The following is a 16398-nucleotide window of genomic DNA, read 5'->3' as shown; positions in this document are numbered from 1 at the left end:
GAGATATATAACAATATTTGTGATTGGTCAGAAATAGTAAATATTGAATAAGAACAGCCAATCAAGCAACAGTTATTATACCCATATCATTTGACATTGATATAAGCGGCCTAGAGTAAACGGGCACTTGTCACTGTAATCAGGAATTAATTCTTTGATTAAGTTGCAATTGCAATGGCCTTCCAAGCTCCACATACCGGTCAAGGTCTGTGAACTAAAATCCTATTTCTTTCGTTGATTGGGCCTTTGTAATCATCTGTAATAGAGCTAGAAACCAGTACTATGGCTTCACGTTCAAGTGGCACAGTTTTCGTTCACAAACTTGCGTCAGTATGCTGAATCCCATGTTGTTGTGTTGATGGTTCAAATCTTATAAACTTATATGAAAAATGGTGTCACTACTAGGATAGTCACGTAAGAACAGCTAGAGCATGTATTTTGTAGGATTTATATCTTACTTCTAAATCTTCGATTGGGTTTAAATCATAAAAAATGGCAGCATTGCAGGTTACCGGTCGCAACTTATAGCGGCACAGGCTGCCGGTTGTCGATCTCCCTTCACAGATCTCGCGTGCCTCTTTGATCCTCAGGGTTATGTTAGGGTAGGTAATCCCCAAGTGTAGCCTTAGCCCTTTCGATCAAACACCATTTCGCGATCCTTAGGGTTCGGCACCTGTTTATAACTCTTGGGATTAGTTCTTAGTTTAGGCTATGGGTTATGTATCTTTTTACGGAATTAATCATATGTTATTTGAGGAAAATCTGTACATTACTAATCAAGTTTTGATTTTCTTGGGGAAGCACATGAAGGTTAACAATCAGTCCATGATCACTTGGTAAACGAGCACCAATTATTAGTGATAGCACCTGTGGTGTCCTGGTTAAGTGTTGGCTACTAAGATTAACTCATTAGCCTACCTTCGCTTCAAGCTAGCAACATGAGGTCAAACCTACATGCAGCAATTATTGAAATCTGGAAAAGTGTACCTGTTAAAGGGGCACTAATCTCTGGCTTCTTCTCGGCTGTCTCACACTAGACATTTGTCATTTCTTGTGTCCGGGGTAATTATTCAATCTAAATCCAGGTTTGTCATGTTTGTAGTGAGGTGAAATGTGTTAGGTAATATGCATGTGGCAGCCCAGCAAGAGATGAATGATCAGTTGATTTGCTTTTTTCTAAATCAACGGATTATTCCTAGCCATCAAAGGATTAACAGAAAATATGTTGATTGATTAATCACTGTTATCTTGCACAGCGGATATGTCAAAAGTAAGTGTAGGTCTAGGTTTACTAAAGCAAAGAGAATACACTCATATCATGGTGTGCAGTGCCGATGTAAAAACAACATACTTTGTTAAAAGGGTTAACCGATAATACGTTGATTGGTCATTGTTATCTAACCCAATGGATTTTATTAAGAACAGCGGACATTATGAAAATAGTTCTCAGGTGGGCTTTCTCAGCTGACATTTGAGACTTGACACCTATGTGAAAGCCCTGAAACAAACTAGGTGATCAGTTGAGAAACGAACACGGGTTATCATGTACCGGAACGATATACATGTATATATTTTGAAATATATAATAGTTACAGAGACATGTGGCATCAAATAAGTTTCTTTGTACAGCTGCAGATGTACGGGACATTGTTCCTTTATGTGGATATTCACGGATACATTCCTCTAACAAGGACGCTGCCTAGAATTATACATATAATTTTGGTAGGTTGTAATAATGATGTTTCCATTATGTTTTCATTCATTTGCTGTAGCATTGAACAGATTCATTCTTGTTCCTCTTTGTCTTGTTGGGAAATTCTTCGAGGCGCGATAGACGTTGTTTTCACAAGTCTTTTGCTTTGTAAGCGTGTATATATTACAGTCAATTTGTAAAATGTGATATACTCAGGCAATTTATCAGTGTTTATAAAATGTCTAAATATTTCAGTCGTTTTACAAATTGACTGAAAGATGTGTCCATTTATTTAACAGATTGACTAAAAATGATTAAGAAGGTTAAAGGGCTTAAAAACATCACAATAGATTAATTATGCAAGGATTAGAAGCCAAACAATAAAGAAATGTACTTTTAATCCTAACATTTTCAGTCACATGGTGATGATATTATACATGTTAAACATGAAAATGTTTGGAATTTGTTATCATTATAATACGGATGGACATATTTTTCAGTCAGTTTGTAAGATAACTGAATATTTAGGCGTTTAATAAATTTCCTAAGTGAAAACACGATAAAATAAGCAATGCTTAGGTGTCATACTTTGTGTTGCAAGTCAAAATAGTGTAAATGAAAATCGCACAATTATCAAACAAGTGACTTATCAAAAACTTTGTCACCATTACCAATGCTACCCACAAAGGGTATACCTACATTTCCTTATTATTTCCCAAACTGTTTTTCATTTTGTTGATCAGTGTGACCATACACCCTTATAATGTCAATAAAAGTGACAAATGCGCTTACATAAGCGCACAGCACAGGTTGCGAACTAGACTAGATTTCTGCATGTATCATCCGGGTACTCATGGAGAAAAACAATAACAAAGGCAACAACCAGTCCTGGGGAATTGCTTTAGATCAGAGCCCCTTTAAAGTGCAATACTACCAACATATTTACTTCCTAAATCAATTACCTCCAAATACATATGCTATATTTAACTGAAAGGGAACTTTAAATAAGTATTCCAGATCGAAAACAAAAAATGTTGTCGATTTTGAGGTGGGCACCAATTTTAGATTCAAACCTTGTACCGATTTTGTTTTTTTCAATCTAGAATCAAAGTTTTGTTTTGATGAAATAAAGCATATGTATTTGGAGTAGATATAAGTGATTAAGGAGAATCTGATATGTTTTAAAAATACTTTATGATTTAGAGCTAATTGGAGATGTAGAAGTGTGCTGTAAATTCAGTGCAAATCCAATAACTGTTTCTAAGGGACGGTGTGTACTGATATAAAATGAGAAACGGAATATAGTAACCACAAATAGATCACATAGTAAACTAGGGGTATATTAGGTGTTATATGCGACCTGTGTTATTGTTCATATTCTTCATGAGAAAGAAATATTTCAACTACAGGTTCATTTTATTCAAAAACTATTCTAGACAGCACAGTTTCTAAATCTAGCTATAAGATAGCTACAAGATAAATTGAAAAAACCCAATGAAGAGCGAAGCGTGGTTTATTTCATGATAAAACATTGTTCTATTATGGCATCATTTCTGGAGATTCAAACATGTGCTCGCAACTTGATGACGTCGTCATTTTGACGTTACTTTTTAGTATCAAGTGAGTTGTTCCCCATAGATAGTGTTCGGGAACACAGATAAACGCAATGGCCGAACGATCCAAAATTAACTTTTCCAACATTGCCAAGGTTGGTTTGCATTCAAGCAACGTATGAAATTGGCAGTAATCCTGTAGTCCTTGCCAAACTGCCCAATAGTTAAGTTATCACAAGGACTAGTGAATATTTGCCATTATCAAGGGGTTTTCTATATGTTTTATCATTATAATTACTAGTGGACTAAAACAGTTTCTATCACTGTCAAGGAGTCATCATTATTGATTGTGCTCAATCAGAAAGGGGATCCAAGGGTTATGAATATAGTTATAGTTAACCCACCTTAACCCTAACACAACAAACCGTAAGGATCAAAGACCCGTGAAAGATCAGTGAAGTGAGATCCACACATCAGTGCGATATGGATTGGCCTGATAAACGTCCTTACCTTTGATCATCCTTACATTCATACATTCATTGATGCAGTCAATGATCCAGACATTGCAACAGGAACAGTTTGAGTTTTGTCACAACATATGTTTTTCAGGGCGTCCAGCATGCACAGTGTACAATTTGTGTTTTGTGGAGTACAAATGATTTTTACCCTATTTGTTAGGGTGACTATTGGTCTGGAAATCACTATTGCGATAACTATTGATATTGAAAGTAACTATTGCAATAACTATTGATATTGCAAGCAGCTATTGCGATAAATATCGATAGTTTTCAGTGTATAATTTTAGATGGATTTTAGAGTTGAATTAAACTTTGGAACTGAAGTTTCTTTTGAATGTGATAACCATAACAACAAATAAAAAAAATTAAGTTTTAGATATGACTGATTTGTTTTTCTTTACCCTAATAATTTAAGAAAAAGAAACTTCCACATTACCATGTGTAAATTACTACCACTAATGATCAAAAGAAAAACAAGTTTGAACAGCAATGCATGTATTTTATTGATATGGTAAATACAATCAAAACTATCTCTATTCTTAACTGAAATCGAAAATCTTAATTGAAAACTGATTTAACAATCATTTTATTGACTTTAAGTGCTTACCAATAGCAATATAGCAATATTTCAGTTTATCGTCACACTCCTACTATTTATAACATGTATACAGGAACAATTTATTGGAAAAACAGTCCCAGCCAACAAACCAAACCCCCACCCCCATGCCCTTCCCACCTTATTTTTTATTTTAATCTTATATAATCTTTACATTATAATTACGTCTTCAAACACATATACTGTCTTCGACGTAATAAGCGCACAGGGCGCTTTCAAAATTAGAAATAGGGGGCTCTTATTAGAATATTATTTTGTTGAAAAAACAGAGTTGAAAGATAAATTTCATGGTCTATGCTGACAGCCTGAAATGTTTATATACGACAGATATATGTTTCCAGAATTTAAAAGCCCACAAATAAGGGTGCATATTACACACGAGTGCGTATTATACATGAATAAGTAAGTCTTGTGTACATTGATCAATCAGAAGGGGTGCTAAATGGGATTGCTCATTAGCCAATATATTAGCAAATACGCCGTGGGTGATTATTACGTCGAATACGGTATTGCGTGTATATTAACCTTACAACCAGTGGCATGTGGTCATGAAAACAGGATCATGATGGTAATCCCGTTTTATTTTTTCTTCAGAACTTGCATCACGTGAGATGTTTCATGTTTATTTGCTTGTGTGGAACTTGTTCATATCATATCATATAACCATGATAAGTTATAGTTACCTGTAAGGTTGATAGAAACAACTGGATCCCAAGCTTGTCAAATATTAACAGGTGGAAATATGACCTGTCATGTTTCTAGTTGAAGCAGTTTGTCATTAAAAGCTGTGTGGGTGCATAAAAAGTTGTATCCCTTAGCCATACCAGGATCCGCTGACCATGAATTCCAAATTTGCTCCAGTTATGATCCAAAGATTTCTCAGCCTTATTCTCTTGCATATGTTCATCAACAAACTGCATCACCTTGGATTTACTCCAAGCCATGATGTAACCATGGTAACAGAAAGCCTGTCGAAGGTAGTGTTGTAAACAACTCCCTCAATCGATTGACCAGAAAACCAAGACTTTATCAGCCTAACATTCAGAAAAGGGATAGTGATGTAGGGATGTTTCATATATGAGCTGTTACATTATTATCATACTTATCATGCTTATGGTGGTCATGAACATTTACTTTGGTGCATGGATTGGGAAGAGTTCAGGACAAGACATACTTCTTGTGTCATTTAATGCAGGTGTGTTTATGTAACAAAACAAAAGAATGTTTTTGTTTGGTAAGAAGTGATAGAGTGGATCTGGGGAAAAAAAGAAGAAAACGACAGAGAATTGTTGTGGGTTTGGAATTTCTCAACATTTCAAGTCCATTTGGCATGTTTGGTGAGTAGATTATTTTATAGATAATGGTACAGTATTTCCTTGTCTGCTAGTTGAATAAAGAATCACCAAAGCCAGGGCCCATATTTCTTATCTATGGGATAATTACACCCTGCATTTGATATAACTGCTAAGTCTTCGCCTGAAAACTTGGTTTTCTTCTACCTGACTTCTCAGGGTATTATCATATTGCTGCAATTCTGAGTGATGACTTGGATCCTCTCTGTACAAATGTAACTGTTGACGAATATCATTATCAGTCTATATGCCAGGCCCAGATACAGAATCGTTTCAGGATATTGTACCTCATATGTGATTGTGGCAATATAAATATCCTGAGAATATTTATGGATATTTTTTGGGGATTGCTATAATAATCACTTCTCATCATCCTGTCACTCCTACGGTAAGACTGTTCATAATATACAGTGATATATCTGGTGTGGTTTCTGTTTGGGATTTGTGTCTATGTGCACATATAGCACAAAGGAGAAAAAATGTGACAAAAGAATTTCATTTTTGACTTGATGTTGTAAATTAAAACCATGCATGAAGCGGTGCAAAATGTGCGTGTTTTGCCATGTTAAGGCATTGATTATCTCCCCTGTTACTCTCAAAATGAAGGTGACAATGAAAAAAGTAAACAGGAAAACTGGAATATTGGCTTCATGTGAATCTGGTGTGTGATGGCCAGAAATATTGCAAACTTGACAAGGCTACTCAGAAAAGTGTGGTCATATTTGAAGCAGGTGAAAGTGCTGAGTGAAGGCCGGGAGCAGGACATTGGCCGACTTTCTGTGTGAATGGCAGACATCAGATAGCAGTGGCTGGATACGAATCACATGACTGTCTTGAAAATTCACCTAATCTCAATCTGATAAAAACATTTTGGGCAGGTGATGAAAGATAATGTTGAAAGGACTGGGGCATCAGTCAGTGTGTACAAGACATTCTTTGTGAGAAGATTTGTGCAAAATATAAATGAAATTCTGTAAATATTTATGAAATTATTGAACCTTGACATTGTCACATTTTTTCTGCTTGTTACTACATGTACCATGTATCTGTTTATCTTTACCTGTTCTCAAGGCCAGTCAGTTTGAGATGATGTCGGTTCATCATGTTTATTAAGACAGGACGTTATTAAACACATTAGCATAAACTAGTTTTTGAAAGACCTTTTTACTGATGCTGTTATCAAATTAGACGTTTGTAATCAAGTTTGTTGTGTTCGTATGAGAGGGTCCTTTAAATCGTCACCACCTCCGTGGTCTAGTGGAAGAGCTTTTTCCCCGGAGAACGGAAGGTCGGGGTTTGACTGCTGGGCGCATACCAAAGTACATTAAATGATGGTACTTGTTGTTACCCTGCCTGGCACTCGGCATTAAGGGGCTGAAACAAGGACTGGTCAGCTCGGGGTCCTAGTACTGTGTCTGAGTGGAGTATTCATGTTAAACTATGTCATGGTATCTCAGTAGGGTAGCACTATAAATCAACATTAGTCTGGACTAGTACAAGCAGCCTCCCATCCATGAACACACACACTGAGTTAAAACTGCAGCTGGCTTCTTGAACCACTGATAGTGATGTACACATGGAATCAATAATTAACATTTTTTATTGAGGGTCTATATTACTAGCAAGAGTCATAATAAAAAATGATCCATGAAGATCCGGGGTAGAATAGATCTTCAGCAACCCATGCTATGCCATAATAGGCGACTATGCTTATCATAGGAGATCGGTTAGTCAGGCTCGCTGACTTGATTGATGCATGTCATCGATCCCAATTGCGTGGATCGATGCTTGTGATATTAATCACTGGATTATCTGGTCCAGACTTGATTATTTACAGACCACTGTCATATAGCTGAAATATTGCTGAGTGTGGCGTGAAACAACAAACCAACCAACCAACATAATAAAAAATGCATATTTTTATGTTTAATTCATATTTTATCCAGCTGCTTCTCAGTAGGGGTGTCGGGCCCATGAAAATATAAAAAGAATGTGTGGTCTAATGTTAAAATGATTAGTTACAATGGCAGGAGGGAAACATTGTACATTATTGTAATTTTAATTTATGATACCAGTTTATGGCAATCACTTCATATAAATTCTGTGTCCCAAGATTTAAAATAATGTTTGAAACTTACTGAAAAGCATAAAGTTGGTATCCTCCAAAGTGTAAACAATATGCTTATGTACCATGACAGTTAATCTTCACTGATACGTCATATTTTGTTTGAGCACAATTTAGGATTTGTGTGGATCTCCCAAACTATTAAGGAAACAAATGCCTTCCTTAGAATCTTAAAGAATGTAGCTATCAATATGTCCTTCACAACTGCCAGAACAGTACTCTTCAATGTAGCTCAAGATATTGTATGTCTAACATGTCTAAAGAATATATTGAAGAGTCAATTGAAACCTAAACTATTCCTTAATGGTATAACTGAGAGAAAATGTAGAAACATTTTACAGTTAATGATGACGATGGTAGAATATTGATCTGTCATTACAAATTTGTCAAATCTAATCTTGGAATAGAAGATGAATATCATGAATAATATATGCATGCTATGATAATTTAAGACTGAGTTATCTCCCCAACATATACTGCCATAAACCCAATATGATTTAATTGAAAACCATTTTGTTAGAAAAATAAAACTTTCCTAAGAAATGTATGTACATTTGTCTTCCATAGATACGAGAACAGACAATCCATATTGAATAAGCAGATCCCTGATACCATTGTATATATTTGTATGCACCAAACTGTATGTATTGCATTGTATTTGTTATGTATATGTTACTGTACCCTACCTTGCCTTGAACTGTGGAAGCATCAGTTAATGAGCTGAGATATAAATCTTGCTGTGTCATTTTCAGAGAAACAGAACCGTAAGATTCTGGAGCAGCTTGAGGAGCAGAAAAAGAGGCTAAGGATGGCAGCTCAGGGAGGGGGCGTGGCAGGAGCTGCTGGGGCAGTCATAGGAAACTCAGCCAACCTCAACCCAGCCCCACCCCCTTCAGCTTTACCCGGGGTAGTCGCTGGGTAGGCATTTCACTGGGTGCATGTCTCCCCTTTTTCAGACACTTTTTGTGTCAGCTTATCATGTGACTTGGGTACTGTGCACTCCCTTGTTCTGTATCCTGTATCTGGATGTGTTAAAGCTGTGTAGATGTATCAGTTGTAGTGGGTGTCAGCGTATCATGTGACTTGGGTACTGTGCACTCCCTTGTTCTGTATCCTGTATCTGGATGTGTTAAAGCTGTGTAGATGTATCAGTTGTAGTGGGTGTCAGCATATCATGTGACTCAGGTACTGTGCACTCCCTTGTTCTGTATCCTGTATCTGGATGTGTTAAAGCTGTGAAGGTGTATCAGTTGTAGTGGGTGTCAGCGTATCATGTGACTTGGGTACTGTGCACTCCCTTGTTCTGTATCCTGTATCTGGATGTGTTAAAGCTGTGTAGATGTATCAGTTGTAGTGGGTGTCAGCATATCATGTGACTCAGGTACTGTGCACTCCCTTGTTCTGTATCCTGTATCTGGATGTGTTAAAGCTGTGTAGATGCATCAGTTGTAGTGGGTGTCAGCGTATCATGTGACTCAGGTACTGTGCACTCCCTTGTTCTGTATCCTGTATCTGGATGTGTTAAAGCTGTGAAGGTGTATCAGTTGTAGTGGGTGTCAGCATATCATGTGACTTGGGTACTGTGCACTCCCTTGTTCTGTATCCTGGATCTGGATGTGTTAAAGCTGTGAAGGTGTATCAGTTGTAGTGGGTGTCAGCATATCATGTGACTTGGGTACTGTGCACTCCCTTGTTCTGTATCCTGGATCTGGATGTGTTGAAGGTGTATCAGTTGTAGTGGGTGTCAATGATGGATTAGGTTAATTTGAACCCAGACCCACTCCCTTCTGAAATGTCCCAGTGTGGCGCCACAAGATTCCAATCTGTGCCTCTATCCTCTTGATTCCCCTTCGTTATGATCTGTGGTTTTACCAATTAGGTAACCCTGCGACTGTTGAGGATTATTGGTTAGATAATTTGAAAAAATAGGCCCCCAAAACCACAGTTATGTAGGTGTAACCTGGGGTGTTCTATGGTTTCCACATTGTGTTAGTTGATGCTCCTGTTATCAAGTTTTAGTTTGCCTGGCAAAACCTTGATTTGTTACAATCTCCTGTGGTGATATGGTTTAAAAGTGTAAGCATGGTAAATATCTCGACCTATGCCCCTTGAGTTATTTTGATCTATAAACCATGATAACACTGAAGTACTGTACATAGAGATGTGTAATTCCATGTCACCCACTGACTGTTTCAGAGGACCGACTGTCCAACAACCACAGCTGACCAACTTGCATGTGAGTTCACATTACATCATATCCATATGGAGCTTATACCCTTGTGGATAGTCTAACCAATGTTTGAAATAACCGCCTGCCCACCTGTCCATGTCTGGTAACTTTTCTGTCGGGCTGCATGAAATTGACCTCCACCTGCCTGACTGTCTGGCAGATAATGTTAAGACTACGTACAATTCAGTTTCATTATAACTCCTTGTAGGTTGTATGCATTATTTCCACTGAATCAAGACACTATATGTCTCATTATTTGCGATTTCTCAACATTCATCATGTCTGAATGTGGGCAGGTAACTTCGAAAAAGGGAAGGCAACACTTACGGGTCACCTGCTCGACCGTCTTGTTGGGTTTTAAGATTATTTCAAACACTGACTTTAACAGGGGCACTACTCACTGACGATGATTCTTGGTTTGACAGCATCCTACTTGTGCTTGTAGATTTCACTGTAAATGTCCTACATCACTTCAGGCATTCCTCACAAGTCAAACTTACTGTTACATGCCATGATATGACTTGGACAACAAGTAACATGAATAAAACCAGAATATGTTGGCCTGTAAAGTAGCATAAGTGAAGGGTTGATCTGAGTGAGATGTGTGTGATCTGAGTGAGATGTGCGATGCTTCAGATGACCTGAGTGAGGTGTTTCAGATGACCTGAGTGAGATGTGAGATGTTTCAGATGACCTGAGTGTGATGTTTCAGATGACCTGAGTGAGATGTGTGATGTTTCAGATGACCTGAGTGAGATGTTTCAGATGACCTGAGTGAGATGTGTGATGTTTCAGATGACCTGAGTGAGATGTTTCAGATGACCTGAGTGAGATGTTCCAGATGACCTGATTGAGATGTGTGATGTTTCAGATGATCTTGGTGAGATGTGTGATGTTTCCGGTTACCTGAGTGTGATGTGTGTGATGTTTCAGATGATCTGAGTGAGATGTGTGATGTTTCAGATGATCTGAGTGAGATGTGTGATGTTTCAGATGATCTGAGTGAGATGTGTGATGTTTCAGATTACCTGAATGAGATGTGTGATGCTTCTATTGATCTGAGTGAGATGTGTGATGTTTCAGATGATCTGAGTGAGATGTGTGATGTTTCAGATGATCTGAGTGAGATGTGTGATGTTTCAGATTGCCTGAGTGAGATGTGTGATGTTTCAGATTACCTGAGTGAGATGTGTGATGTTTCAGAATACCTGAGTGAGATGTGTGATGTTTCAGATTACCTGTGTGAGATGTGTGATGTTTCAGATTACCTGAGTGAGATGTGTGATGTTTCAGAATACCTGAGTGAGATGTGTGATGTTTCAGATTACCTGTGTGAGATGTGTGATGTTTCAGATGACCTGTGTGATATGTGTGATGTTTCAGATTACCTGATTGAGATGTGGAATGTTTCAGATCACCTGAGTGAGATGTTTCAGATGACATGAGTGAGATGTGGAATGTTTCAGATCACCTGAGTGAGATGTTTCAGATGACTCGAGTGAGATGTGTGATGTTTCAGATGACCTGAGTGAGATGTTTCAGATCACCTGAGTGAGATGTGAGATGTTTCAGATGACCTGAGTGAGATGTGTGATGTTTCAGATGATCTTGGTGAGATGTGTGATGTTTCCGATTACCTGAGTGTGATGTGTGTGATGCTTCTATTGATCTGAGTGAGATGTGTGATGTTTCAGATGATCTGAGTGAGATGTGTGATGTTTCAGATGATCTGAGTGAGATGTGTGATGTTTCAGATGATCTGAGTGAGATGTGTGATGTTTCAGATGATCTGAGTGAGATGTGTGATGTTTCAGATTACCTGAATGAGATGTGTGATGCTTCTATTGATCTGAGTGAGATGTGTGATGTTTCAGATGATCTGAGTGAGATGTGTGATGTTTCAGATGATCTGAGTGAGATGTGTGATGTTCCAGATTACCTGAGTGAGATGTGTGATGTTTCAGATGATCTGAGTGAGATGTGTGATGTTTCAGATTACCTAAGTGAGATGTGTGATGTTTCAGATTACCTGAGTGAGATGTGTGATATTTCAGATGATCTGAGTGAGATGTGAGATGTTTCAGATGACCTGAGTGAGTTGTGTGATGTTTCAGATGGGTGTAGACCAGCAGCACATGACGCCACAGCAGAGGGCAGCCTTGCAGGTGAGGTCAGCTCCATGGATGGGATGGGGAGGATTAAACAGAACATGTACATAGTGTATTACAGACTTTCAATTCCTCAGGCAACTTTTAAATGCAAACATTTCTTCTTCTGAAACTATGTGGTCGCTGGTCAAAATAAAAATCAAAGCTATATTTTGAAAACCAAGTTTTCTCTAACCCTAAGACTGTATGTGGCCGTTGTCACACGGAGAGCAGGATAATTGTAAGCCCAGCTTGTGTGTAGGCTATCATTCAGTAGGAAGAGCCATATTTTGATTGCCCTAATCACATGCTTTACAGTGAAATAAAATGAGTTTTGATATGATGCATCTTTCATCAAGATATCATAGACCCTTTTTTATAGTTTATATTCACTGCTATATGAATAAACAAAATTCTAATGTGCCCCAAGGTAGGGGATAGTGAAACCCTGTTTTCTTGTTTAAACTTGTTTAAACTTGGAACAACCACAACACCATACTGAAGTCAGACAGACGCATTATGTCAATCCAAAACCTGAATAAGGAGATATTCTGATATAAAAATCAAACCTTATGTTTTGTGCAGGAATTTACGTTCAAAGAATTGGCTACATTCCAACTGGTAAACGGAAACATTTTTCCAACGTTCTTTCAATATTCTCTGAAGTAATTTGTGAATCTCCATCTAAAGTTCTATAATTCATTATGAAAGTACACATTAAGTACGAATATAGCCTCAGATACTTAAATCTTTGGGTTGATAGCAAAACTTAAACAATAAGTTCGGTTGTGCAATTTTTGAAAATGTAACTATCATGATAAGACTTTAACCCGTTAAAAATGGAAATACCGAAACTTGATTGAGATCAGTACCCTCATGTGAGATTCCTCAGTTTGATTCCTGATAATATAAACTTGAAATTCCAGTACAAATATTTAAAATATGTATATGTGATTATTGGATGAGGAACATTGTTAACTGGAAAGTAACATACACAGCTTGATGTTATTAAGTTCTTATCATCTGATTTTCCAGCATGCTCATGCCAACTCGGTGGGATATTTCATCACTCAGGACTCGTCGTTTGGTAATCTCATACTTCCTGTGTTACCAAGATTTGAAACCAAGTCCTGACAGGGGGGATAACTCTGAAGGCAAAATGTGCTCTAGAAGTATTTGTGCTGGGCCCACTTGCACTAAGAAAGTTTAGTTGCAATTGATCTTAGGAGCTTACAACCATCTTTACAATGGCCATACCTAAGTCTTAGTCCACTTGCACAAACCGATCTTAGCAGGATTGTAAGACTGCCTGTATTTGAGATCGTGATCTTAGCTAAGATCAAAGTCTCCAATGGTGGGGGGCGGTCGGGTAGCCTAGTGGTTAAAGCGTTCGCTCGTCACGCCGAAGACCCGAGTTCGATTCCCGACATGGGTACAATGTGTGAAGCCAATTTCTGGTGTCCCCCCGCCGTGATATTGCTGGAATATTGCTAAAAGCGGCGTAAAACCAAACTCACTCACTCACTCACTCCAATGGTGGAGGTAGGAATATCTTAAGCTTGTCTCTCCTGTCTGAAGTTGTCTGCAACAGTGCATAGCTTGCTGTGCATACCAACAGTGGTACCGGTTACGATATACTACATGTACCTCCCTCCGAAACACCTTGTAGTTTTAAAATAGGTCTCAAGTCATTCAAGGAAATGACTCCGACTTTCTGCATTGATACTGTCTTCATTTAGGAATTGTGACTTTGATATTGCAACAGGAGAAATACCCTACCCATGTTTTATGAAAATATTGAAGTACAAATGAACACCTCCATACATATGAATGTACCACAAGAGAAATATACAGGGTAGGTGGAGCTCAGCAAGTTTACAACAAGGGTATATATTGGGCAAGGTCATCCATGGTCGAGCTTGAGATAAAAACAATTGTCAGGCCGCCATGAGGACCCACAGACTTCAGAAGCTGCAGGCCCTGACTAAACTCTTCAGGTCCACACTTTAAAAACAGCCACCTATTGTGACAAATACATTGACATGTAAATTTACTGCAGGTAAGACCCATACAACTTTGAAACTACTGGCCCGAGTCAAGGTCTAACTGCCACAAACCTACAGGCAGTCTTATTTCGAACATTGCTTCACGGTTGACGGCATATATACAGAGGGAAACCATGCCCATTTACTGTATGAACTAAGATAAGTTACCCAAATGGTCACAGCCATTACTATAGCTTACAGACAACTTATGTTTTTATCCCTCCCTTGATTATCGAAAAAGTATGTTTAACGCTTCTTTCAGTATAGAGTCGGTGGGAATGGTATCAACTAAATAGTTATGTGGTTCACAATTGCAAATAACAATTTATGTAATGTGAAATCTGGATCGTTGTTGTTGAAGTGTTCAATCGAATTGTACAAAATTTAACAAAATGTATGGGCGATGTAAATTAGATAATTTTTGTGTATAGATCCCATTTTGTCAGTGATTCAGGGACTACAATGATATTAGCTGGTTAGGATTGGTTTGGACCAATTGGAAATGTTGCTTGTAGCTTACAATGATATTAGCCTAAAATTGCTTTGTGCAAATGGATAGAGATTGTAGCTGAAGCTTAAAAATAAGATTGTGATCTTAACCTTTACAATAATCGTAGTGCTAAGATTGTTTTGTGTGAGTGGGCCCTAGTGATGTGAAACTGTCACAGTGATATTGACATCGACAGTCAAGTGATGAAATGTGTTGATGTTCTATCATTGGTGAAATAGACATGGAGGATTTCATCGGTGAAATAGACGCCCGTTTGCACCGGGACCTGGATGTGAGACTGACGAAGGATTAAGCAATGCAGCCATGTTGCCATGGCAGTAGAAATATCTTCTTTTTCTGATGATATCTGAGAAGATTTTATTTTGCAAAGGTGTTATGAAATTTATCTTTTTGTATCAAATATAAAAATTCTTAAATATGTTATACTACCTTGGATGCATTTTAAGATTATTGACTGATGATTTTGTAATAAAATATCTATGAACAATTTGTGTTTTGTGCTGGATGAATGTCAATGATGTTCACAACCATGAGCCTTCCTGGACCCATAATGAAGCATCTTCTCGAGGCAAGGGAGTTGACTGACTGTAAAAGTCCAGTTTCCACCCTTGCTGAACTAGATGGAATTTCATGGCTCTATCATAGTGCCACCAGTCTCTATTATGAGTTACGTCCCTTCTATGTCCCTCCTATTGACTAATCAGGTTCCACCTCTCATATCACTGCATTTGCTTCAAACAAAATAGCAGCATCCAGTCAAGACGATCTGATCAATAATGAAGATCTATATTGTATTAAAACGGGTCTTACTTCACAAAGTGCATCGAGTCATTCGAGCACCTTGATTAAAAACATGAAAGATTTGGAAAAATCTATTGACGCTGATATACTCAGTGAAATTATATTCCCAGTGGAATCATTAACTCCTGTGTTCATAGAATTTCCTGTGAACAATATATTGCAGAATTCACCTCATGTAAGAAATAAGTTTATTAACAAAATATAAACATATAAAACAAAGCAATAAATAAGTGAACAAACTCTATTAAGATCACAGTTATTTCACATATCCTTTCGAGATTTTGGAACAAAAACCCAATCCCTTATATCATCATGCCTGTTAGCGTCCCATAGAAAGATCAATCTATGTTACCTTTCCACTTTATGCAGGTGCCAGATCGGTAATATACAGTAATTGAATACAGAAGTTATCAGGGATTTATCTAGACCTGCCCAGAGGCTGATATTCGGCCCAAAGTCAGCAGCAAAAGTCAGTAAAAATTCCTAAATGGGAATTAAAAAGTTCTTACTTCATGTAACTATAATTATTCTTGGTCCAGGTGACTTGTATTTTACTGATAACAGAACCAAAAATATTTAATTTTACATTATTGTACTGAATACTAGTACATTGTTACAATGCAATTTAAAATGCCTCTGAATATAAGAAGAATTTTTTTTTAATTCCAACTTTGAACAAAATAAAACAGTTCAAGGCACAGAGACTACATTTGGCAACTTTTGGACAATATTTTATACTTTCAAATCCTGCTGGTGTTTCACATTTTTCAGGATAGAAAAAAACAGTTTTGACTTGGTTCAGTTTAC

General features: G+C 37.6%; 1 protein-coding gene across 1 annotated transcript; it reads left to right on the top strand.

The window, feature by feature from the left end:
• The first annotated feature begins 119 nt into the window (after nt 1-119).
• On the top strand, nt 120-15258 carry LOC139479010 (SOSS complex subunit C-like). Its single transcript, XM_071261739.1, has 5 exons — nt 120-205; nt 8610-8775; nt 10054-10093; nt 12202-12252; nt 13270-15258. Exons 1-5 carry the CDS (start codon nt 175-177, stop codon nt 13366-13368), a joined length of 387 nt encoding a protein of 128 aa, XP_071117840.1. The 5' UTR covers nt 120-174; the 3' UTR covers nt 13369-15258.
• The last annotated feature ends 1140 nt before the right edge of the window (nt 15259-16398 follow it).

The sequence above is a fragment of the Haliotis cracherodii genome, unplaced genomic scaffold (genome assembly GCF_022045235.1).
Source record: "Haliotis cracherodii isolate W230 unplaced genomic scaffold, xgHalCrac1.p SCAF_4, whole genome shotgun sequence".
NCBI lineage: Eukaryota > Metazoa > Mollusca > Gastropoda > Lepetellida > Haliotidae > Haliotis > Haliotis cracherodii.
The sequence above is the reverse complement of the archived record's forward strand: the minus strand, read 5'-3'. Positions and strand labels throughout refer to the sequence as shown.